Raw genomic sequence first — 26,727 nt, forward strand, 5'->3', positions numbered from 1 at the left:
TTTTCCAGATAAGCCCCGCCAAAAAGTTAACCTCCGCCACGGTTTTAGCTAACACCATGCTAAGTGAATACTTGGGGAAAGTGATATACAAGGGGGGGCTCCGCCCCGAGTCATTATTCAAATCATGTGAATAATTTCCTCGGAGGGCTTCAATAGTTTAATAATTTATAAGGTGGCAGTGGCTTAAGTTTACGCCCGTGCACTTTTTGCATTAGTGGCGGGGCTTATCTGGAAAAGACCCCAACTTACAGATCAAGAAATGGTTACACTTAAAATTTAAAATAAAAAAAAAATGGGAACAATATATCACGGTATACTGTATTGCCAATTGTTGAAGTAAAAGGGCCAGCGGCTCTCTGGTCGGTAACTGCAGCTGGTCCTCCCGGTCTGCAGAGGGCGCGCTTGTCCCTAGCGCCGCCCGCCTCTGGTGCCGGAGTTTTGGGCAAGGGCGGCCCGGGAGGTGGATGGGTTTGTTGCGCCGGACGGCTCGGATCGCCTTTGCTTTGCGCCGATGAATCCCCCCGGCAGGGTTGCTGGGCCGCAGCGGCGAGGACCGGGCGGCGGGAACGGCGCGGGCGGCGGCTCCCCGGCGCCCCTCGGGGCTCAGTCCCGCCGCAGGAAGCAGCCGCCTCGCCCGGCCGACTTCAAGCTCCAGGTCATCATCATCGGCTCGCGCGGAGTGGGCAAGACCAGCCTGATGGAGAGGTTCACGGACGACACGTTCAGCGAGGCGTGCAAGTCCACCGTGGGTAAGGGGCGAGGAGGGGGGGAGGGGGGTGCTAGCCCCGGAAGTGAGAGCCATCGAGGGTCCCTGCGGCGCCCAGGCTGGCTGCATTCTTTCCAGGCCTCCGGCCCGGGGGAGGGGGGCAAGGCAGGGTCACGTTTGCATCCGGTATCCTGACAGAGTGCATGCCTTTTATTTTAAGCTGACACCCTTCCTTCCTGTCTCCCGGGATGCAGACAGTTTCTGAAAAGTTTGAGTTTTAGGAACAGTTCTATGGGGAGGGGGGTGCGCGCTTTAAAAGGTAGGAGGCAGTGATGGTGCCTAGGCAGGAGGTGATGGTTTTTTTTACCAGGTATTCCCTCCACATTCAGCCCTTGTTAGCCTCTCTACTGTCCAGGTCCCAAGGACAAAACCATTGGAATTGGATTGCTGAATTCTGTGTACCCTAGAACGGTGTTTCTCAACTTGGTCCTGGAGCCACCCCCCTTGGCGGTCGGGTTTTCAGGCTATCCACAATGAATATGCATGAAAGAAATGTGCATGTGAGGGAGGCAGTGTATGCAAATGAAACCTTATCAAAACCTGACTGACAAGGGGGGGGGGATGCTCCAGGACCCAGTTGAGAAACCACTGTCCTAGAATAACTACTACTACTATTTATCATTTCTAAATAAATTTGAGACCAATGCAATATCTTTTCAGTAAGAAGCAAACCATTATCCAATCTAAACCAATCTTTAACAGTACACTTCTCCCTCTGTGTTCACGGTTTCAGCATTCGCGGTTTCGATTTTTCACGGTTTTTAGCTTGCTGGCTCCTCCCCCAAATTACATCAGCTTGCATAGAGAAATCGCTGATTCCTAGGATTTACAGAAAACAAGGAGTTCCTGTTGTAGTCTCATGAGACCACAGGAACTCAGCAGCACGGCTCTGCACGGGGCAGGAGTGTAGGAAGATCGCTTCTGCTCTGCGTCACCACTAGATCACCAGGTAAGGTCCGGGAGTGGGTCAGAGCCGGCCAAAAGTTATTTGTGATTTTTCCCTATTCACGGGCCGCCTCTGCCCCTAACCCCCACGAATAGGGAGGGAGAAGTGTACAAAGATCTGTGACATACATATCCCAAAGCTAACATATTTCAAGTAATAAATTTAAAATACTTTCTACTTTTGTCCAGACATTTAATTTTTTCATCATTCAGATTCCATTTTGTCTCTTCTGCTTTCCCGTGTCTTCTGATAATTCCCCTTTCAATGGTTGCTGTCCATATGTCTTTTCTCCTGTCTTGTTTCATTCCTTCACTACACTTTTCTTTAATATACTGATCTTTCCTTTTTTGCTCTTCCTTCTTTTTTCTTTTCTATATCTCCATCCACTCAAATGTCGCCCTTTTTACTTTTCATCAACCAACTTCCTGTCTCCCTTTCTTATTTCTTAGCTCTCCTATTTCCTATCTTGCACCTTCTCCAGTTTCCTATACCCTTTTATCTTTCATCTACTACTCATTACCACATTTCTACCTCTGTACTCGCTATCCTCCTCTCTCTCATTCATCTCCTTGTCAGCCCTGTCTCTTAGTCTTCCCACATGAGTCCACAATTTCCAGTACTGTATATCCCCTCCCTCCATTCTTGTAGCCCAGCATCTCCTCCCTTTCTCTCTCGTGGCCTGACATCTCTGTCCTTTTTCCTCCACTATCTTTGTATCACATTTCTCTTTCCTCCTGCCCCCCACACCCCTTGATCCATCATATCACCTCTCTTTCTTCACCCTCATAGTCCAACCTTGCTCCCATTCTCTTTCCTGCTGTTCTTTCCTACTCTCACCCTATGATCCAGCCCCCCTCCCTCCTGCCTCCATCCAACATTTCCCCTTCTCTCCCTCCCTCTCATCCTCTGCTCCAACATTTCTTGCTCTTCCTGACTGCCCTTCCCTTCTGCATCTTCCCTTCCCTAGGTCTGCCTGTCTCCCTTGGGTTCAACATCTCTGCCATTCTCTTCCCTCCCAGGGGTGTAGCCACAGTGAGGGGGGAGGGGCTAGGGACCCAGGTCCCCTGTTCTTGGCTCAGGCTCTCCCAGTAGCAGTGCATATACTGTCTGGTATTCCCCCCTCCCCCCCAATTACTATGCAGTCCAGTATCTCTCTCCTGTTCCTCTTCCCCATGGTCTGGTTTCTCTTGCCAACCTGGAAGCTTTCTTTCTGCATGACGCTAGACCATACAGAAAGGAAAAGACACGCCAGACTGTGGGGAGGAGGGAAAGGAGAAAAACACTGGATCACAGGAGGTGGGAGAGGAAAAAAATGCATGTCCGTCCCCAGGAGGGTGGAGGGGTGGAGTGGAGGAGGAATGTGTTGACCCACAATCTACCCCTAGTCCCCCTCCAAATTTGAGGGCTGCCTAAACACTTGTAATCCCTCCCTCCCATTGTCCTTTATCTCTCTCCCCCACCCCATTTCATAATTGTTTTTCTGATCCCTCCCCCCCACCTCTGGTCTGCATTTTCCCATCCCTCCCCAACCCCGGGCCAACTTAAAACAGCTTCTGGAGGCCCTGTGGTCTGGACACCTCTTCCTCTTCTGTCCATCTCCCTTGCTTCCCTTCACCACCTCGGTCTCCTTTATAACATCCAAATCTTCTTTTTCAGAGAGGCCCCAGCATGGCAGCTATTCTCACAAGCTGCCGGTGGCTGACTGACATGAAGCTTTCCCTCAGCCGCGACCCAACCCCCTCTGATGCAATTTCCTGTTTCCACATGGGCAGATTGTGGAAGAGTGAATGCTTCAGGGCAGCCACCAGCAGCTTGTGAGAAAGACTGCTGCGTCGGGGCTCTTCTGAAAAGGAAGATTTGGATGTTAAAAAGTAGGTTTTGACGGTGATGGAAATGGACAGAAGGGAAGAACTGTCCAGACTGCAGGGCTCCCTGGAGCTGTGAGGCCCAAAACAGCTGCTCTGTTTGCCCTTCCCCAATGCTAGCCTTGATTTCAAGTACAGGTTCTTGGTGATTTTAAAAGCAAGAAGATATAGAGGGATTCTGTGGCATTGAAATGTTTGATACAATTTATGGGTTAGATAGAGAGATATAATGTCAGTAGCTTGTGTAGTAGAGTCGCTATATTGCAGGGGCTGTCATAATTAGGTTGCTGCATACCATTCTTGGGTTAGGGGGAGGTTGTGTTAGGTTGTAAAGATCTATCAAACAAATGAGTCTTCAAATTTTTTTTTTGAAAGCTGAGGTAGTGCGAGTCGATCCTGATGGTTGGAGGAAGGCTATTCCAATTTCTAGTGTCTACATAAGTGAATATGGGTTAAATATACAGTACATTTGTATTTGAGTCATTTGGATGATGGGATGATTGGTTGGCGAGTATTGTGGATTAGGTTTGTCCTCTACCTGCTTCTCTGTTATGGACAAGACTGGTAAACATTTGTGTAGATATTTAAATGAGACAAAAAGAAAACAGAGAAGGTGACCTGTGGTGCTCAATATTTTTATTATAGTCAATACTTGGCATGTATGTGTTTCGGCCAGAAGGCTTTTCTCTCTTATGCTTGTGATTAGTGCTGCCTGATTCACGATTTGAATTGGTTCACCGATTCACTTCGGATGAATCGATTCAAATCGATTTAAAACCCCCAAAAATTGGCTTCCCGATTTGTCTGACCCTTCCCCCTTGCCCCCTAAAGCAGGAGCGGCAGCGCTGCTCTTGCTGGCTGGCCACTGCCGCACCTGCTTTAGAGGGGAGGAGGGATCGAGTCAGTCAGGAAGTGCTGTTTTGTTGGTCTCGGCTTCCCCCCCCTCCCTGGCATCCGGTTTCCCCCCTGGCCTCCCCAAAGGACTGCGCCCCCCCTCCCCCGAGAAGGCCTCCCTGCACCATTTACCTCATAGCTGCACTTCACCACTGGGCTATCTGCACCCAGGGTGGATTGCCCTCCCACCCCACCCTAGGTACACCATTGAGGCCAAGCAGTTATTAAAGTATGGGCAAGCATTTTTGAGTTCTAATGGTAATACCTGGAAACGAGCATGCTCAGGGTGCTTCTGCTGGTCCGTTCCCTGGCGCAAGACAGTGCTATCAATCCTCTCCTGGAGCCATTCAGGTTTTAATGATTACCATTCAGGTTTAATGAATATGTGTGAGATAAACTTGTATGTAGGAGAAGCCCTTAATATGAAAATATTTCTCATGCATGTTCATTGTGATCTGGAAAACCTGACTGACAAGATGGGGCCTCCAGGAGAGGATTGAGAAGCATTGATGTAAGAGAAGACCTAATTTTCATAACTTTGCAAGCCCAAAAGAAAGAGAATGAAACTCATGAATATTGTAATAGGGAAAGGGGGGATTGGGACTTTTATATTGCCTTTTTGTAGTTATACAACCATATTCAAAGTGGTTTTACATACAGGTACTTCAAGCATTTTCTCTATATGTCTCAATCTATCTATCTAATCCACCTCAATCAATCTATCTAATGCACCTGGGGTAGTGGAGGATTACCGTATTTTCACGCAAATAACGCGCACCCGTATAAAACGCGCACACGGATATAGCGCGCAGAAATCACGCTGATATGTACAAAAACTTTGGTATACCGCGCTCACGGGTATACCGCGCATGCTGCCCGACGCTCCTTTCGCCCGCCCTGACTTTCCGTGCGCTGTCCCGACTCTCCGTTCACCCCCCCTGACTTCCGTGCACTGTCCCCCCTTGAAGGTCTGTCCCCATCCTGAAAGCCTGATGCCCCCCCCCGACGTCCGATACATCCCTCCCCCCGAAGGACCGCCGATTCCCCAACAATATCGGGCCAGGAGGGAGCCCAAATCCTCCTGGCCACGGCGAGCCCCTAACCCCACCCCGCACTACATTACGGGCAGGAGGGATCCCAGGCCCTCCTGCCCTCGACGCAAACCCCCCTCCCCCCAATGACCGCCCCCCCAGCCGACCCGCGACCACCCTGGCGACCCCCACGACCCCCCCACCCCCCTTCCCCGTACCTTTGGTAGTTGGGCCAGAAGGGAGCCCAAACCCTCCTGGCCACGGCGACCCCATAACCCCACCCCGCACTACATTACGGGCAGGAGGGATCCCAGGCCCTCCTGCCCTCGACACAAACCCCCCCCCCCCCCAACGACCGTCCCCCCCCAAGAACCTCTGACCGCCCCCCCAGCCGACCCGCAACCCCCCTGGCGACCCCCACGCCCCCCCCCCCCCCCCTTCCCCGTACCTTTGGTAGTTGGCCGGACAGACGGGAGCCAAACCCGCCTGTCCGGCAGGCAGCCAACGAAGGAATGAGGCCGGATTGGCCCATCCATCCTAAAGCTCCGCCTACTGGTGGGGCCTAAGGCGCGTGGGCCAATCAGAATAGGCCCTGGAGCCTTAGGTCCCACCTGGGGGCGCGGCCTGAGGCACATGGTCGGGTTGGGCCCATGTGCCTCAGGCCGCGCCCCCAGGTGGGACCTAAGGCTCCAGGGCCTATTCTGATTGGCCCATGCGCCTTAGGCCCCACCAGTAGGCGGAGCTTTAGGATGGATGGGCCAATCCGGCCTCATTCCTTCGTTGGCTGCCTGCCGGACAGGCGGGTTTGGCTCCCGTCTGTCCGGCCAACTACCAAAGGTACGGGGAAGGGGGGTGGGGGGGTCGTGGGGGTCACCAGGGGGATCGCGGGTCGGCTGGGGGGCGGTCGGAGGTTCTTGGGGGGGGACGGTCGTTGGGGGGGAGGGGGGTTTGTGTCGAGGGCAGGAGGGCCTGGGATCCCTCCTGCCCGTAATGTAGTGCGGGGTGGGGTTAGGGGGTCGCCGTGGCCAGGAGGGTTTGGGCTCCCTTCTGGCCCGATATTGTCGGGAAGTCGGCGGTCCTTCGGGGTGGGGGTGCGAGTGGTCCTGCCGGGGGGGGGGGATGTATCGGACGTCGGGGAGTCGGCCGGGCAAGAGGGCTTGGGCTCCCTCTTGCTCCGATCGTGGATGCGGGTGCGGGTGGGAGCGCGTGCGAGCGGTCGTTCGGGGTGGGGGTGCGAGTGGTCCTGCCGGGGGGGGGGGATGTATCGGACGTCGGGGAGTCGGCCGGGCAAGAGGGCTTGGGCTCCCTCTTGCTCCGATCGCGGGTGCGGGTGGGAGCGCGTGCGAGCGGTCGTTCGGGGTGGGGGTGCGAGTGGTCCTGCCGGGGGGGGGGATGTATCGGACGTCGGGGAGTCGGCCGGGCAAGAGGGCTTGGGCTCCCTCTTGCTCCGATCGTGGATGCGGGTGCGGGTGGGAGCGCGTGCGAGTGGTCGTTCGGGGTGGGGGTGCGAGTGGTCCTGCTGGGGGGGTGAATCGGGCGTCGGGCGGGGTGGGAACTATGTTTTAAAACTTTTGTATACCGCGCTCACGCATATAACGCGCGAGGGGTATGCGCGGTAGGTAAAAACGCGTATAACGCGCGCGTTATATGCGTAAAAATACGGTAAGTGACTGAGGCTGTAGTTCTAACCACTATGCCACACACTTCTCCAAGTTGATAACCTTCTGGACAGGAAGAGCTAGCCTAAACCCCCAAATTGGATTTATTCTTTTGGTTTTTAAAGTTGTGTTGGTCTCATTAGTTTTCAAGCAGAAGATATCGTTAACATTTATTCACCCCCTTCCATTGAATACATTTGTACCCTGAGTAGAGATGCATGGAGCCTTATGAGAAATTCTCACGCCTGCATCATGTAATATAAATGTTTCTCCTCCTCCCCCTCTCCCTCCCCAAATAATCCACTCCAATGTGTGTCTGCTCAGTAAGACAGATAACATGCTCTAAAAGCAGCCAGAGCCAGCAGTTAGAGATGGCTGTATGGAAACATTTGTAAGCCTGTGTTGACAGCATTCTTTGTTGAAACAGGCAGTCCATAGAGTACAGATGCTTCTTGGAATTTATTAGCATTGTCTGGGTAATGTGCCAGTAGCGAGTACTTGTCATATAATAGGATGAAAAGCTGCCATCCCCAAGCAACGAGGGCATGCAATTGAGCCATGCACAAATTAACTAGAAAATAACTGCAACAATGCTATAAAACTAATATAACATAGTAAATGACGGCAGATAAAAAATACCTGCATGGTCCATCCAGTTTGCCCAACAGTCTCACTCTCATCATCTAGTAATTATTCTTGTACAACCCCCCTCTATTCTTCAACCCCACTCTAGTCTTGGACTCGAGTTATGCATCCCATTTCACCAGATCCTTTGTAGGAAGCCTTATTAGCATTGCTTTTTGCTCCTCCTCTCTTACCTCTAGACTGCCCTTCAACTTCCAGTTGTCTTCCTACAAGCGAGACAGTAGGAGTTAGTCTTTTCTGTTCATGTTTATTTTTTCTCTCAGTATTTCTTTGTGTTTTCTTTGTGCTGCAAAGGATCCCCTTGGGGGACAGCTCTGGCTGCGGGAGATCACAGACTTTATGGATGAAGTCTGCTTCTAGGGGTTTGGCTGCTTTGCAGTGCACCCACCTGGACAGCCTGCATTTTCAGTTCAGGGACTGTTCCCTTGGAAGCATTGCTCACCCCAGGTTGGTCTGCTAGTGGTTTTGAGCACAGGCTGAACGGCTCTGTGGCAGTGTATCCAGAATCAAGGCTGACTGCATTCCTCCACCTGTGTTCCGGGAAGGGTAGAGGTCTCTGACCAGTGCGTTGGGTCTGAGATGCAGTCAGAAGATACCAGTGGTCCACATTAAAGGCTTCTTGAGGCAGAGGATCTTCTTGTAAGCTGTTCAGCTTCTTGCCTGCTGCTTCCAGCACACAGCATGGCACAGTGAGTAACAGGCTTGACAGCCTATGAGATCAATTTGAGGCAGGGTAGTTCAGACTTGTTTTGGGTGGTTTTATGGTTAGCCATGAGTCCCCATCTCCTCCCCCCCCCCCACACACACACACACACTTCTAAAATTGCTGTGTTTTAATGTTTACTGTGTATTCCCTGGGCTGTTTTTAGCACTAAAATTGCTCCTGCAGCAGCCATCTTGGATTTCCCAATGTGAATTTGAGTGCTTTTATCTGCCTCAAAACACCTCGTGTTTCAAAGAAAACAGGATGGATTCCTCAGGGCAGGATTCTTCAGATTCATGCTTTCTTTGTGGCGGATGGCTATTGAGCAAGCAGCTGTGTTCAACATGCCATGCAGCATGTGAAGAGAAGAGGTAGCATCGGCTTTGCCCCTTCGGGGGGTTCTAGTGCTCAGGCCATCTGAGGACTATCCAAAAAGTCCAATTTAGGGACGGGAGCAGCACAAGTGTGTCCCTGGCGAAATGCAGTTGTGATTTGGTGCCAAAAGCTCCAAGGACTCTATAGGCCAAAAGAGACTTCTACCCCTAGGGGCAAGGTTTTTCCCTAGAGTTTATTTTGCTGCCATTTCTGGCTTCTTTGGTGAACAACATTCATCGGATCCACCTACAGTGGCAGCCCTGTTTGCACCAGGGGTTCCTTCCCCCAAGAGTTCATGTCCCCTTTAACCAGAGCCATGTGCAGGAATGGGGCTGTCCCCCTGATGATGAATCAGATGATCCAGATTACGCTTATGCCTGTACTTTCTCTAACAGACATTTCCACATTGGGGGATGTGGCTGCAGTTATAGCTCTGTAGGACACTGATCTGGGAGATGCTCCTGATCTTGGGGAAGACTCCACTGTACTGTGACTTGTTAAATCTACAATGCTGTTAGGAATCATTTTGGAGTCCCTTCAGTAGTTAAAATTGGAGACTCTTTAGTCCTCGACAGCACAGTGCTCTCTTGTGACTAGCATGAAGCCGCAGTCTTCCTGTTTTCCTGACTATCTGGACACGAATCACTGGGAGGTACCAGAAAGCCCTCTAAGAGTAGCCAAGACTATGTCTAAGCTCTGTCTGATGGTGGATGCGTTTAACTAGTGTTTTATTTCTCCAAAGGTGGATTCTTGGGTGGCGCAGGGTACTAAGTGCAATTCTCTTCCCAGTGAAGGCAGTGTGGTGTTAAAGGACATTCAAGACTACAGAATTGATTTTGTGTTCAAATGGTTTTTTGATTCCGCAGCCTCGGGTTTGAGAATGGCTACAATGGCATTCTTTGTTGCCAGAGCCTATCACTTCAAGCTCCGTAACAATCCGGAACACGATTGTGGATATGGATTTTCCATTTTTTGATAGCTGGAGTAGATTATGTGGTTGATGCCCTGTATAAAACAAAAGGAATTGACCCCGAAATATCCACAAAGAAGAAAATCCAGAGAAAACCAAAAAAACTCTGTGGAGTGACAATGTTCCTAAATGGACTTTATTTGAAAGTGTCAAAGTTCCAAAGGTACACTGAAATCATCCACATAAAATAATTCCATCCACATAAAAATAAATCATCCACATAAGAGCCTTAAATGACCTAGGGATACAGGACCCAACATGGTTCGCGTTTCGACAAAAAGTCTTCTTCAGAGGTCCCTGGGGGTCCTATAAAGATGAGTACGTGGGAAACAATTGTGTGGTGAGCAGGAAGTGAGACACTGCTTGCCCTGTATATCAGGGTAGTGAGCAAGCTATCTGCTTACTCTATCACCCCATTGCCGGATACTGTGGATCACACAGTGATCTGATGATTCTTCTTCCTAAGGCAACCCTTAGTAAACTGCATTTTAAGGGGCAATTATTGTTCGGAAAAGATCTGGACAATTCTATGGCTAGTGTGCCTGACTGCAAACCCAAGTTCTTGCCGGACATTAGGGTTTGGTCTTCCAAGGGACCAGGGTGGTCTACATTTTGTTGTTCCAGGTGATATCGCAAATATCTTGGAGGTCCCTCAGGTCAGTCAAATGTTTTAGTACACCAGACGAAGATTTCGTGGTGCCAGGTGCCCGTAATCTTCGATAATGCACTCTACTTCCACTCTGAAGAAGCAGTTATGACACCAGGCCTGCAGCCAACTTGCCCCACATTGAGGAGAGACTCGGCATTCTTGGAAGAGTGGGTGGAAGATCACCACAGCTTGCTGTGAGCTGGACATTCTACAAGATCTATACAGGCACGAGTTCTGCCGTCTCCTTCCAGAGCTCTTTCTGGACTCCCCTGGGAGGAACTAGACAAAGAAGCAAGGGTCAGAGCTCCTGTACAAAGATTACTGAATATAGCAGCCATAGAACCTGTTCCAAAATCTGATTCAGGCTCTGACAAATGCTTTATCATGACAAAGAGAGGCTTCGAAGACTGGGGACCAGTTCTCGATCTCGCGGCTGTCATTGCAGCCCTCAGGTACCTTGGTTCTGAATGGCAACAGTGAGATCAGTGATCACCTCAGTTACGCCAGGGGAATTTCTGACTTCTCTGGATTTGACAGAAGCCTACCTTCACATCCCTATCTTTCTGGTTCACAGAAGGTTCTTGAGGTTCCATGTCTTGCAACAGCATTTACAGTTTGCAGCCTTGCCCTTCGGGCTGGCGACAGTGCCTTGGATCTTCACCAAAGTGATGGTGGTTGTAGCAGCCCACTTATGCAGGCTTGGTATCAAAGTACATCTGTATCTGGATGAATGGCTCATCAGGGCTCCGTCCAAGTCAGAAAGACATCAAGCAGTCCACATAGTCGTCCAGCTGCTGCAGACTTTGGATTGGATGATAACCTTTCGAAAGAGTCACCTCGTTTAGGCGTGAAACCTAGAATATCTAGGTGTCCAGGTCACTATGAGTGCAAACAGGGTTTTTCTTCCGATATCTTCCAAAGAAAAAGCTTCGTCAGTTGATACGTGTTCTTCTGAACACTCCTGCTCTGACAGCATGGCAATGCTTGCAGGTTCTGAAATTGATGGTTACGATCATAAATGTTTTCTGGGCAAGAGCCCACTTGCGGCCGCTTCAGGAGGTGCTTATCTCCTGTTGGAGCCCACAAAGATACCCACTGCACATATGGCTCCCTTGGACAGCGAAGGCTCGGTGCGGTCTAGCTTGGTGGTTGAATCCTCTCTCGCTTGCCAAAGGGGTTCCCCTCTAGACCTCCACCTGGGTGGTCCTACTGATCGATGCTAGTCTTTTCAGCTGGGGAGGTGCTTTGTGCAGCCAATTCAGGGACATTGGTCTTCCTCTGAGAGAATGTAGTTGATCTATCACTTGGAGCTTTAAGCGATCCAGCTGGCTCCTGTGCACTTCAAGAAGGCGCTCCAGTACAAGATGGTTCAAGACTTCTTTGCCAACGCCACGGCAGTAGCCTGTCAATCACCATGGGAGCCCCAGAAGTGCACCTCTCTGGCAGGAGGTTCACATGCTCTTTTGCTGGGTGGAATGCCATCTTCTAGCACTTTCAAGAATGGTCATTGTCCCAGAGAGCCTGCACATGCATAGTTGAGGGGTTGTCCAATATTCACCCTAATGGCATCGGCATCCAGAAAAAAAGCAGTTCTTCAGCCACCGTCTCAAACCAGGGAACAAAGGTTTGGATGCCATAGTTCAGCCTTGGCCCCAGCTCTTTTCAGGTAGATAGGTGAGACATTCTAGATTCCCCACCCTGTCCTTCCTGTGCCTGCTTACAGTTTTCAGTCTGTTTATGCTTCTCCAAGATGATTCTTGGATGCCTGTCAGCCCTTGAGGGCTGGGAAGAATTTGTATAAATGTTCAATTTATTGGGAAGTAGTTTCTGAGCTCCTTTGAAGCCTGTGTTGGCAGTTAATGGTACTATTTAGTTACTTTTGAACAGAACAGTTTGTTACGCCTGTTGCTACAGGTGCTTCTACTTTATGTATATTAGATGCTTCTTGATGCTTGGTACTAACTGTAGAGGGAGCTAAACAGCACAGAGACACACACGAGAGGCAGAGTGAAAAATCTGGAGTGGATTCCTTCTGCAGCGTGCGGGTATGGGAAATAACCCAGCCGTTTTCTAGAATGTCTCGCCTATCTAATGGAAAAGAGCTTACCAGGGTAAGTACATAATCTCTTTATTTCAGTTATAATGTACTGCAAAAAAACATTTACTTCATTATGTGTGCCAGAGCTAAAAAAAAAAAAAAAAGTTTGAGAGACACTGGTCTAAGCTGAGGATACTTACTGTACCTAAAGACTGAAGGAGTTAAGAGATTTATGGAACATCTGTTTATAACGGTGTCTCTCAAATTGTGTGCCCTGAACAGATTCCGGGTATGCCACAAGAGATTCCAGAATTTTACTTTATTTTTAAAAATTCCCTTCAGCTCTGACAGAAATTTTAAAAAGAGAACAATTGCAGATGGTGGATGATGTTTGCTCGTCGACTATCGAGCCACGTTTTGAGTTAATTTGCACTCAAAAACAAGCACATCCGTCGCATTGAATAGCATTTCTGTTCTGTCTACTTTAGTTTCACCGTTGTTACAATTACCCATACAAAGCTTTAAAAAACTTTAAATAAATAACTCTCTCATTAAATTTTTTGTTGGTTTTGCAATTTTATAATTTCAATTATAACGTGCCCTGAAAAACATTTGCTCTATTTAGTGTGCCAGATTTAAAAAAAAGTTTGAGAGACACTGATTTATAAGATCAACAAATTAAATGTCTCAACCTGGACCTGCCTCTGAATGGTAATTCAAAACTGAAAGTATCAAGGGGATTGTGTTTACTACTTCTATCCCTATAGCTGTGATTTCTTTTCACTGAAAATGTTCCTGATTTGACAGGGATTGAGGACATGGTTTCCTTGGATTTGTTAGTGGCCTGAGTTTGACTGCTGTGTCTGCATACAGTGAAAGATCATTGCCTCATAATCATCTGCCTGTTTGTGTGTGGCTTGTGTTTATTTTCCTTTTTTAAAAATATAATCTTAGCCAACTGATGCTCATTTCCTAACTGTGACACTGTAGAGCCTTGCCATGTGCTCTGACTGATCAACAGAGGAACAGCTGTCATTGGTGCCGGAGAGAATACTTGAGGAAAATAAATCCTCCAGATGAGACTGCGGATTGCAGACACATTGCTGACTCTTAACATGTCCAGTTTGAAGGCAGTGGCCTTGTTCAGCCACACTGAGCCTCTGACTTGGTGACTGGGTGCAGCTGAGCTGTCAAGTCCATTTGTGGTAAGGCCAGACCCATTCGCTCTCTTTCAAAAGCTGCCATGTGTCAGAAGCTAAACTTAGATCTTTCGTTTTTTTAATTGGGAGTAATGGTGCTGGAAGCAGCATTGCCACCTGCAAAATACCGGTAATTTCAAAATGTAACACTTTAGAATAAGTGTGGCAATTTAATTTTTTTTTAAGGGTTATAAAACATTCAGAATTCTTGTGTACCAGCATCCAAGGTCATATGTAAGGCATTGAATATTATCCATTTGACTTTGCAATTAAAAAGCTAGTTAAAGTGCCTTATAAACAGCCTGTCAGCAACTTCAATAAGCATTCAGTAACATGGCAGAGAGACTATTCTTTTAAAAATTGTACTTTTGACTGGATCATAAATGTAAATACTAAAAGCTTAAATAGAGTTTTTAGCACTGATGAAGAGGTAGATAGAATAGGCTTCTCAGAGACCTGGTAGAAAGAGGATAACCAATAGGGTACTGATTCCAAAGTACAAATCAGAGCGCAGTAATAGTGGTTCAGATTGGAGGGAGGGTGTCATTTTGAAGGATGTCTGAGTGGTAGAACCTGCATTCAGAGGTTGTGGGATCAAATCCCAGTGTTGCTTTGGGGGAGTGTGTGGCACAGTGGTTAGAGCACCCTGAAGTTGTGGGTTCAAATTCCACATTGCTCCTTGTGAACCTGGGCAAGTCACTTAATCCCTCATTGCCCCAGGTACATTAGATAGTGTGAGCCTACTGTGACAGGGAAAAAATACTTGAGTACCTACTTAGGCTATAAGTGGTATATAAATACTAAAAATTAAATCTGTTTCAAGATGGCAGTGAGTCAATTAAAATTCAGCAGGAAACATATTTTGTTGTGAAATCCTTATACTGTAGATAGAAAATCTGTGTGTAAAGAGAGAATACTGTAAGGCTGTACTACTGTCTGCCTAATCAGAATGAAGAGACAAATGATGAAATGTTAATGCAATACTATATTCTTGTACAATCCCACTTTATTCTGGGACCAGTGGGTTATTTGTAGGAAGCCTCAAACTTCAGAGGCTTAAACCCCTCCCCCCTCTTACCTCATGACTCTCTCTGTGGACATCAGTCTTTCTTCCTACCAGCTAGGCTGTAGGAGCTTTTCTTCTCTGCTTGTGTTCTATTTCTTGTAAATTCAGTCTTTGCATTCGTGGTTTTCACCCTCGTGCTGCGGAGGTTCCCTGCAGGGACAGCTCCGACTGGGGGGGATCGCAAACCTTTGGGAAAAGTCTACTTCTGAAGAGTTTGCTTCCGATTGTCAGTAGGCCCGCTGGACAACCTGCACGTCAGATTAGAGCTCGGGGACCGTTCCCTTGGGAGCTACAGCACCCCAGGTTCGTCCACTAGTGGGTCAAGCACAGGTTGTGTGGTTCCAAGAAGGCGCACCTGGGATCAGGTCCAGGCTGCATTCCTCCGCTTGGCGTGCTGCACGGGATGTCCGAGGCTGGTGGAGGTGACCTGCCATGGACATTGGACTAGTAGGGCAGTCCGAAGATTTGAAGCTCAGCTTTCCAGCAAGTTGAGGCAGAGGATCTAACTGTGAGCTGTTTCAGCTCTGTCTGCAGTGCTTTCCTGTCAACATATGTTTCTGTGAGTATAGAGATTTTGGGGGTCTTTAAAAAAACGGGATTGTAGGTGGTTTCCCTGCATGCTCTACCCCACCCCTAAAATCCTAAGATCAGCATTTTTTAGGGTTCTCTGTGGTTTACCAGGGCTATTTTTAGTCAAAATAGGCCTTCGGTGGCCATCTTGGATTTTTTCAGATTTGATTTTAAAGTTCATTTTTTATACTTGTCAGCTTCATTTTTGAAAGAAAACCACATAGATGACCTCCTCAGGGCAGGATGTCATGGATTCATGCCTCATTTGCGGTGGATGGCTGTTAGATGTGCAGCCGTTTTCCATGTGTGCTGCAGCCTGCGAGGGGTGCGAGGCTTGCGCAGATTCGGTGCCTTTGACCTCTAAGGAAGGTCTTCTGGTGCCTTCTGTCCCGACTCCTGCAAAAATGTTTTTTGGGGGTGTCTTGGGGAATGCACAGGAGACGTTTCGGCAAAATGCAAACACATCGCAGGAAAATAAACCCCATAAATCCTCGAAACAGTCCAAACCTAGTGTGCAGAGGTCAGCTCCTGCCGCGGAGGATGGGTTTTCCCTGGATTTTGTTAATATTCTTTATCAGGCATACTTGGTTAGAAATTCTGTGACCTGTTTCCCTTCCGATGGACACTGTGCCAGTAACGGGGACCCCTGCCCCGGTGGACCAGGGTCTTTTCTCCTGCCTCCCCTCAGGGGTGCCTGCAGATAAGCCGGTAGTACCCGGAATTGCGTCCAATACGTTTTCCATTCCTCTGCTTTTGCAGGGGAGCAGCGCAGCGGCAGATCTAGTGGATCTCCAGGATCCGGATAAGTGCGGAGCCCCTGATTTGTGGGAGGATCCCACTATGCACATATTTTTCCAGCACACACATCTTGTGGATTTGATCTCTGAATCTCTGCAGGAATTAATACTGCAGTCTGAGTAGCATGTTACTGCAAAATGTTCCCTCATGATTGATCAGAGGCCACAATCTGCCTCTTTTCCTGATCATCCTGACCTCATTTCTTACGGATATTTGGGAAACTCCTGAGGGTCCCTGAAAATGTTTTCACACCATGGCGTGGCTATATCCCATGGCAGATGCCTTTTAACAAGCATTTTGTTTCCCCGAAAATGGATTCCTCAGTGGCACAGGTCACCAAGCGCACTTCTCTTCCCAGTGACGGGGATATAGTCCTGAAGGATGTTCAGGACCAATGGATGAATTTTGTCCTCAAGTGTTTGATTCGGTGGCTATTGGTGTTAAGGTGGCATCGGCCTCTTCTTTTGTGGCAAGGGCATGCCATTCCATTCTGCGCTATGGTCCTGACACCGTGGTGCTTCATGACTTGGTTTTATAATCTCGAGAGTAGATTATATGGCTGATGCCTTGTTCCTTTATTCAATCTTATATTCTTCTAGACTAAATAACAGACCAAACATCCACTAAAATAGCGCTGGACTTACTATTTATCTTTTCTTATGCATACCTGTAATGCTAATACCATAGGGGCATTCAGATCTCCACCCGAGTAGTTTAACTCGATGTGGTTTTGTTCTTCATAATTCCCGGTACAGCTTTTTAGTTGTTAAATTTTCATATATATCTTTTTTTTCTTTAGTTCTATTCAATAAGTTAAATAACTTAGCTTTTAACAACTAAAAATGATACTGGAAATTATGAAGAACAAAACCACTTTGCGTTAAACTACTGGGTGGAGATCTGAACTCACCTATGGTTTTAGCATTACAGGTTATGCATAAGAAAAGATAAATAGTAAGTCCAGTGCTATTGTAGTGGATGTTTGATCTGATGCCTTTTGTATGACATCTTGAAAGTCTTTGCTAAGCTTTCCGCCTATTCCATTTTGGCTCGCAGGATGCTCTGGATCTGGCAGTGGTATGGCGATTCATCTTCTAAAGCTACCTTGAGCCAGTTGCCCTTTAGAGGACAGCTGTTGTTTGGCTAGGATCTGGATGACCTGATGACCACTGTGCAGGATCACAGACACAAGTCGCTGTCCATAAATAGATTCCGTCCTTCCAGAGGTTCGGGGCATCTTAATTTTTGTCCCTTCAGGAGCTCTCATCCATAATCGGGCCCTTCATCATGTCAGAGGTTCTCTTTGTCCACTGGACCCTACTTTGGCAGTTCTCGACATCAGCCATCTGTGGGGAGTCGTCCAGCGGCTCCTGCCAAGAAGCAGTTCTGACACCAGGCTGGTGTCTCTTCCCCCTCCCTCCCCCCCCCCCCCCGTACATAGGGGGTGGTTGTCGGCTTTTCTGATGGAATGGCATTACTTCCGACCGCTGGGTCTTGGAGGTTCTCATGGATGTCTAAAACTGGAGTTTCTCTGTCCTCTGACCCGAGTATTTTCTGGATTCCCTAGCATGTCGCCCTGAGAAAGCGGTTCAGGTGCAGGCCACAGTCTGCAGATTGTTCGATATTGCAGTCATAGAACCCATTCCAGAGTGAGACTCTAGCTCTGGGAGATACTTGATATATTTCATCATTTCAAAGAAAAGCTCTGACAACTGGAGACTGATTCTGGACCTCAAGGGGGTCAATGCGGCGCTGAAAGTGCCTCGCTTCTGCATGAAGACGGTGTTCTCAGTGATAGCATTGGTGGCGCTGGGGGAGTTTCTAGCCTCCCTGGATCTGACTGCAAGGCATATCTCCATATTCCCATTTTTCCGGACCACCGGAAGCATCCAAGGTTCCACATCTTGGGGCAACATTTCCAGTTCGCAGCAATACCCTTTGGGTTGGCAATGGCACCCAGGACCTTCACCTAAGTGGTAGGGGCAACCCATCTTTGTACCCTGGGTGTCCTGGTTCACCTGTATTTACACGGTTGGTTGATCAGAGCTCCCTCGCAATCCGAGGAGCGTCTGGCTATTTATCAGGTGGTGCTGGGCTGGGTTTTTTTGTTGTTAAGGACACTTCCCTTTGCATTTTTATTTTTTTTTATTTTTGAAAATCATTAAAGGTAAAGTAGAACGAAATAGAGAAAATCCAGAGAAACCAAATTACAAGCCATCCTAATTTGGTAATATGTGAGGGAGACATTGGAGATGGTATATGTTTTATTACATTTGCTTAAGCGCCTTTCAGTACAATACATTAAAGCGATGTACAATGATGATATATAAGAAGAAATATTAAAATCCTAAAAAGAACATTAAAACGAGAAAGGATAGAATAAAGAATTAGAGTACCGGTACTTGGTTATTGCAAGTGCCCATTATAGGCCAACTCAGAGATAGGTTTTTGATCCCTTCTTAAATTTTTTCAGTAGAATTTTCCATCCTTAAATAATGGGTCAGTATGTTCTATGAAGCTAGTGCTAAATTTAAAAAATGCAGATTGATGAGTAACTGCAAATTGAAATTGTGAGGAATGATAGTTAATGTAACCCGTTCTGAGCTCTTCTGGGAGGATGGGCTACAAAACTAAAATGTTCATTGTGGAAATGAAGGGCCTGAGAAAGAATGGAGGTTTGTGGATATCCCAGAATATTTATCGGATAAACTGCATACTCCTAAGAAAATGGAAAGAAGTGGTGCCAGTATCCTCTGTGTACGAAATTCCCATATTTGTTTTGTTGCGTTTCTCATTCTCTACCTTATTTTTTTTTTTTGTAGGCGTTGACTTTAAAATCAAAACAGTAGAACTAAGAGGGAAGAAAATTAGATTACAGATATGGTAAGTAAAATGGTTTCTGTTTGTTTAAACAACGTGTGTGGTGCATGGATCCCCTAGCTTTTGTAACACTTATTACGTGTTTGTAACTTACTTCAGTCTGCCTAGCCAATCCCTCAACCTCATTCTTCTGTTTTTCCCAGAGATGTGCTTGAGAAAGTGATACTCTTGACTGAAGCATGGCCATCTCCCCTACAAGGGGCAGTTCTCAAGCTAGTGCGAGAGACAGTGACTTACATAGTAAGGTGGTTCAAGGTGTAGACTCATGAGAGCTAATGACTGAGACCTCTTTTACAGCCCCCACCCTCTGTTAATCCTTATCAAGGTAGAAGAGCTGGGGAGAGTGGGGAGAGATCTGCTACAATTTCTATAGGACCTGATTTTCTAAAGCCGTTTTCCCATTCTTTGTCTAAAGGAAAAGAAACTTAATCAGGTTCTGATTGCAACATCGAAGAGTGCAACAAAAGTGCCTGGCCAACAGGCCTTTACTCCCATTCCCCGCATCCTGTGCGGTCTCTTTCACACACACTCTCTCATTCCTTGCTATCCCAAACCCTCTTTCCACCCTCCATCTAGTCCACCATGCATAGCTGACTTTACTGGTACAAGCCCCAGACTCATCTAGCCACTTCTCCCTCCTTACCTTGTGGTAGGCTTTTTTCTTGTTGGAACAACATGGCTCTTGGTGAGTTTGTTGCACAGTGCAGGACCTCCCATGCCAGTCTCAGAATCCTAAGTCTTGTATGACTACCACACAAGTTCATGTATTGTGTAGCTCAAACAGCAACAGATAGAAACTCATTGGGGACCAGGGTTGTCTCTCCGGGTCAATTTCTCAAAGTGGGTTAGTTTTGTGGGTTGCTGTAAGGATATCTGGTAACCATCCTAACTTGGCAATAAAGATTTTCTTGTTCCATCATATGCATTTCATCTCCTTATCTCCCATTTTATTCATGAGTACTGTTTTTCATTGCTCTGTGGATAGGGTACAGTGCTAACTTGTATCTCAGTTATTGGACCTCCCCCAGCCAATTGGGTTTTCAGGGCATCCACAGTGATATTCTTATCATACAAAGAAAGCAGGTCATGTATCTTGTACATATTTATTGTGAATATCTTGAAAACCTGTCTGGGCTGAGAAGTATTGGGTTTGAGTGATATTTGGTGCCATACACAGAATTAAATGTAATGTTCTCAGAGAACATGCAGGCATTATATTCTCACATATGGGTGACATCATCCTTGTGCACTATCACTTTAAATCTTTAGGCTGTGTCCATACTACGCATGTATAGGTCATGCTTACCTGATACAGTTTTCTGAGAAGCTATGGTCTTCAGTAGCTCCTCAATTCAACAAACTTTGAATTCTCTTTTTGTGCCTTTCCTAATATTATTTTCTTCATTTTTATTGATTTTCACTTTTTCTTCGAGGACATGGTCATGCATCCCTTCTCAATGTCAAGCATCAGGGTTGGCATGGATCCATTCCACACTTGTTATCATCGACAGAGGAGTTAATTCCTGGGTCAGAGCATTGATCATTTCCTCAACGCTCTTTGACGCACACACACTGTTTTACCTAGGAGAGAGTATTTTGGGGGGGTCTGACTCGGATATCTCCAACCACTCTGATGAGGATCTGCCAGATTTCTCAGCAGAAGAATCCTATGGCATACCTTCTGATCCTTCTCCACCCCAAAGTCATAAGCGTCCACCAGAAAGCATTTTTTACCAGCTTTGTAAGACAAATGGGTTGGGCTTTACCCATTAAAATGGAGGCAGAGGAAGAATCTTGCTCTGAGTTTTTTGATTTTCTTAACTATGCATCACCTCCATATCAAAGTGCTTTTATATAAAGTCATGAGAGATACCCTATTTAAGAACTGAGAGACCCCTCTTATCAGTTCAGGTAGCACCTAAAAAAAATTGACATAATGTATAGAATACAGAATTGTCCAGGATTTGAGAGAACACAACTTCAACATCACTCTAGTTGTAGAATCTGATTTAAAATATTCACACAGAAGGGGCTGGTGCCACGTGGAAATTCCCCTTAGATTTATATACAGATCAGACTTTCTGGAACTTTTTTGTTGTTATTTATTCTTTATTAGTTTTCAAATTTACATCACCAACAATTGGAGAAAAAACAAGAAATTCCTGAGATACAATAAACCTCAAAATAGATAGGGAATATTAACATTGTTCGCCACCATCTCTCCTTTTCTCAAGTACCTATTCATCCAACATCTCTCCCTCCTTTCCCACCACCCCAGGGTCCACCAGCTCTCCCTTTCTCTTCCCAACTACCCTCCTATTCAGTATCTCTATACCCTCCCCCCCTACCATCCCTTGTGTCCAGCTTCTCTCCCTTTCTGTTCCTTCTCTCCCTCTCCTCTGTTTTTAGACCCATTATTTCTTCCCCCCCTCCCTCCCTCCCCATTCCGGTATATGCAAGTCTCTTTGAACCCCCCCCCCCCTTCGCTGCAAGACCATGTCACAGTGTCCAATGTACGGGCTATGGCTGCCTCAGTAGTTCATTTCTACTTTGCATCTATTGAGGACATCTGCAAAGCAGCTACTTGGTCTTCAATACATATGTTTACCTCTCATTACTGTTTGAAACAAAACTCTAGAAGCGATAGATGGTTTGTACAAGCAATTCTACAAAATCTTTTCACTTCTTGAGTGCCAACATACTCTCCAGCTTTGTTGGAATTCACCAGATTTATGTTTGCTCTGTGTTTAACCTCTTCCAGAGTCATGATCCTGGCAGCTTGGACGTCCCACATGTGAGAATATAATGCCCGCTTGTCCTCAGAGAGAGTGAAGATACTTACCAGTTGCAGGTGTTCTCTGAGGACAGCAGGTAAATTGTATTCTTACAATCTGTCCATTTCCCCTAGTTGGCTGCTTAGCATTTTTTCTTACTGAAATGATGGTACCACATGCCAATGTTGGGCAGGAAGGCATCTACACACATGTGGTATGGGCACTGCCTAAAGATTTAAAGTGACAGCGGACATGGCAATGTCCATACCTTGAATGACATCATCCACATGTGAGAATATATGCTTACTGGCCTCAGAGAACACCTGCTACAGGTAAGTATCTGCATTAAGTGGTCTTATAAAAGAATACACCATAAACATTAAATGTGCTCTTCATATATTGCCATGAAAATTAGGCTCTCATATTCTAGGATTTCTCTTAGTATGAGTAGAGGAATAGCCTAATAGTTCTGTGGCCTGAGAACTAGTTTTGACTACCACTGTAGCTTCCTGTGACTCTAGGCAAGTCATTTAACCTTCCATTTCCCCAGGTACAAAATAAGTACCTGTATATTATCCCAGGACAAGCAGGCAGGTATTCTCACTAGTGGGTGATGTCATCAGACAGAGCCCCGGTACGGACGTCTCACAAGCACGTGTTGCTTGTAGAAACTTAAAAGTTTCTAGATGCCCGCACCGCGCATGCGCCGGTGCCTTCCCGCCCGGAGGTCCGGGCGTGTCTCCTCAGTTCTTTTCTTTCCGCGGAGCTGAGAAGTTCAACTTCATCATGCGCTAGCTGAATTCAGTTAAATTTGCCTTCCTTGTCCGCGTTTTCGCTTTCTTTTAATTACAGTTAACAGTACTTTTCTTTTTCAGTAAAAAAAAAAAAAAAAAAGAAGATTATTTCCTCCGGCGGGTCGAACGGGCCGGCCACGTGGCTCAGGCCCACTGGCTTCGACCTCGCGGCGGAGATTTTCCGGCCTATGTCCCGGCCAATCACCGGGTTTAAAAAGTGCAGCAAGTGCCAACGCGCGATTTCACTCACGGACCCTCACCGGCGCTGTTTGCAGTGTTTGGGCCCTGACCACATTCCGAAATCGTGCAGGCCTTGCTCTACCCTTACGGCACGCTCATTCAAGCGGCGTTGCCTATTGTGGGAATCGATGTTCAAGATGGACGCAGCTAAGGATCCCTCAGCCTCCACTTCATCTGATACCTCCCCGGTTCGGGCGAAACCGGTATCGACCCCTCCTGCATCGAGTGTGGTGAAACCGGCATCGTTCATCCCGACACCATCCACGAGCTCGACGTCGGTGCCTGCCCCGGTCTCCTCGGTTCAGGTACCTCTTCCTTCCACAGTGCCACCAGTGGTCATCAAAGTGCCGAAAGCTACTAAGCAGAAGCACTCGACCTCGAAGGAGCGCGATGACCGTGCAGGAGGACCCCCTTTCGGTGCGGATCCCTCCTTATCGGCTTCGCTACGGTCCATGCTGGAAGCTCAATTCGTTGAGCTCATGCAGACCATCGGACCCGGGCTCATCGCTGCCATACAGGGTGACCTCCCGGTACCGGTCCAAAGGGGCGGTCCGCCCCCTCCCCCTCCTCCACGCCGTTCGACCTCGAAAACCGACGAGGACGAACGGGGGAGGGCGGCGATGCCCATGCGGCAAGCCTCGCTTACCGATATGCCGCCATTAGAGCCCATTACGCCTCCGCGCCAACATGGGACCAGACCTCCGATCGATACTCAAAGCCCTGGGCATAGTCAGGAAGAGTTCTTCCGTACTCCTTACCAGACTTGGGTAGCATCGCAAGAATCCGCATCGCAACCTCAGTTGCGATCCACCGCTTCCAGCCCTATCCACCACTTGGGGGCCTCGGGAGACCATGCGATGCACAGACGATCCCGATCCCCGTCCCGCCACCGAGACGGGCACCGATCAAGACACTCATCCTGGCACTCTTCACGCCATTCGGAGGTGTCACCGCAGAAAAAACTGCAACGTATGGGATACTCCTCATCAGAGGTGTCCCCTCCGGAGGGACCGGAGTACGAGGAGACACCCGTACCCGATTCTCCTTGCCACTCCCCGATGTCCATGGACCCGGAGGCCTCCTCCTCCTCCAGCCCGTCCTACAGACCGACGCTGGCGGATCAATTGTCTTTCTCATCATTCCTCCGACAAATGGCGGATGATCTGGATGTGACCCTTGACACGGGCTCCCGATACTCCAAAGAGTATCTGGACACCATGCATTTACCTAACCCTCCAACGGAGTCGCTTCGGCTCCCCCTGCATAAATTGCTGGATCAGACCTTCATGCAGTGTTTCGAAACACCGTACTCCATACCGGCGATTCCCAGCAAACTCGATGCTCGATACCGCATCGTGCACCATAAAGGGTTTGAGGGCCCTCAACTCTCCCACCAATCCCTACTGGTCGAGTCCTCTCTTAAACGCTCTCATCCCTCCCAGGTCTACGCCTCTGTACCGCCGGGCCGAGAGGGGAGAACGATGGACAAATTTGGTAGAAAATTCTATCAAAACTCCATGATGGCGTCACGGGTGCTGAACTACAATTTCTTTTTCTCTTCCTATCTGGAGTTCTTCTTGCCGGTGCTCCGCAAGTTCACTCCGTTCATAGACACCCAAGCTCGATTCGAGTTCGAGGAAGTGGTAGCCTCCCTCTCCCAATTACGCCTCCAGCTGATGCAATCCTCCTTCGATGCATTCGAACTCTCGGCACGTGCTGCCGCAAGCGCGGTAGCCATGCGTCGCCTGGCATGGCTCCGTACAATCGATATGGATCCCAACCTCCAGGACAGACTCGCCAACGTACCATGTGCGGGAGCTGACCTGTTCGATGAGTCTATCGAAACTGTTACCAAGAAGCTGTCGGATCATGAAAAATCTTTTCAATCCATCCTGCGGCCCAAATCCAAACCTCAACAGTCTCGACCTTCCAGGCCACCCCTGATTTACCAGCGGCGTTACATGCCCAGACAAACGCCTGCTGCGAGACAACCTGCGAAGAGACAACCTCCCCAGAAGTCTCAGCAAAAACCTCAGCCACCGGCTGCACCTAAGGCTCCCCAGCCCTTTTGACTCCCCTCCCGGGAGCATAACCGACACCGTTCTGCACTCAGCCTCTCCCATAGGGGGCCGCCTCCATCTTTTTTACCATCGATGGGAGGCCATAACCACGGACCTATGGGTCCTTACCATCATAAGAGAAGGATACTCTCTTCAATTCCATCGGGTCCCCCCGGACCATCCTCCAAGAGAGTATCCTTCAAGCTCGACGCAGACCGCCCTTCTTCTTCAGGAAGTCCAAACCTTACTTCAGCTTCGGGCTGTCGAACCGGTCCCGTCAGACCAATTGAACCGAGGGTTTTACTCCCGGTACTTCCTCGTCCCGAAGAAAACGGGCGACCTGCGACCCATTTTAGACCTTCGGGCCCTCAACAAGTTTCTGGTCAAAGAGAAGTTTCGCATGTTGACTTTGGCTTCTCTATACCCCCTCCTCGAGCAGAACGACTGGTTATGCTCCCTGGATCTCAAGGAGGCCTACACTCACATCCCCATTCACCCGGCCTCCCGAAAGTTCCTCAGATTTCGGGTGGGAAATCTGCACCTACAGTATCGAGTGCTACCATTCGGCCTATCTTCGTCCCCCAGAGTCTTCACAAAGTGCCTGGTGGTAGTGGCCGCGGCACTCCGGGACAGGGGTCTACAGGTGTTCCCATACCTCGACGACTGGCTCATCAAGGCCCCGTCAGCCCCAGAGGTCACTTCGGCGGCCTTGGCTACAACCTACTTCCTCCAGAATTTGGGCTTCGAGATCAACTTTTCCAAGTCTCATCTACAACCCACCCAGTCCCTCCCCTTCATCGGAGCGGTCCTTGACACCACCCGACTCCGAGCATTCCTGCCTCTGCAACGCATGGAGTCTCTTCTTCATCTCTGCCAGTCGGTGTCTACTCGCCAAACCCTACCGGCGAGACAACTGATGGTGCTCCTGGGCCATATGGCCTCCACAGTACATGTGACACCCTTTGCCAGACTCCATCTCAGGATCCCCCAGTGGACCCTGGCATCACAGTGGAATCAGACGTCCGATCCACTATCCAAACACATCTTAGTCACACCTGCTCTTCGGCAGTCTCTACTTTGGTGGATGACCTCTTCGAATCTATCCAGAGGTTTGCTGATGCACTCTCCCCCCCATCAGAAAGTTCTCACAACCGATTCGTCGAATTATGCATGGGGGGCCCACCTGGATGGTCTCCGCACCCAAGGATTCTGGACCAGTGCGGAAAGACTACACCAAATCAATCTACTGGAACTCAGAGCCATCTTCAATGCGCTCCAAGCTTTCCAACACCTACTTCACGACATGGTGATCCTCATTCGCACAGACAATCAGGCCGCCATGTATTATATCAACAAGCAAGGAGGCACGGGCTCGGCCCTCCTTTGCCAGGAAGCTCTACGAGTCTGGGACTGGGCGGTGCGCCACAACGCCTTCCTCAGAGCAGTCTACATTCAGGGGGAGAACAACGTCTTAGCAGACAAACTGAGTCGTCTACTACAACCGCACGAATGGACTCTCCATTCCAGCCCCCTTCACCAAATCTTCACACAGTGGGGGACGCCTCAGATAGACCTCTTTGCGGCTCCCCACAACTCCAAACTGCCTCAGTTTTGCTCCAGGATCTACACCCCTCATCGCCTCGAGGCAGATGCTTTTCTACTAAACTGGGGGAAACGATTTCTATATGCGTTCCCACCATTCCCGCTGATCCAGAAGACTCTGGTCAAGCTGAAACTCGAACAGGCCACCATGATTCTAATAGCTCCTCGGTGGCCCAGACAACCTTGGTTCTCCCTCCTACTTCA

The 26,727-nt window shown here is 48.3% G+C and overlaps 1 protein-coding gene across 1 annotated transcript in view; it reads left to right on the forward strand.

Moving 5' to 3' along the window:
- The first annotated feature begins 398 nt into the window (after positions 1-398).
- RAB12 (RAB12, member RAS oncogene family) overlaps positions 399-26,727 on the forward strand; it is a 67,677-nt gene continuing 41,348 nt past the window's right edge. Inside the window, exons 1-2 of the mRNA XM_033934038.1 lie at positions 399-749; positions 18,996-19,056. Coding sequence (XP_033789929.1) covers positions 512-749; positions 18,996-19,056 — 299 coding nt within the window. The 5' untranslated portion in view covers positions 399-511. The remainder of the gene's footprint in view (positions 750-18,995; positions 19,057-26,727) is intronic.

The sequence above is a fragment of the Geotrypetes seraphini genome, chromosome 2 (genome assembly GCF_902459505.1).
Source record: "Geotrypetes seraphini chromosome 2, aGeoSer1.1, whole genome shotgun sequence".
Classification (NCBI taxonomy): domain Eukaryota; kingdom Metazoa; phylum Chordata; class Amphibia; order Gymnophiona; family Dermophiidae; genus Geotrypetes; species Geotrypetes seraphini.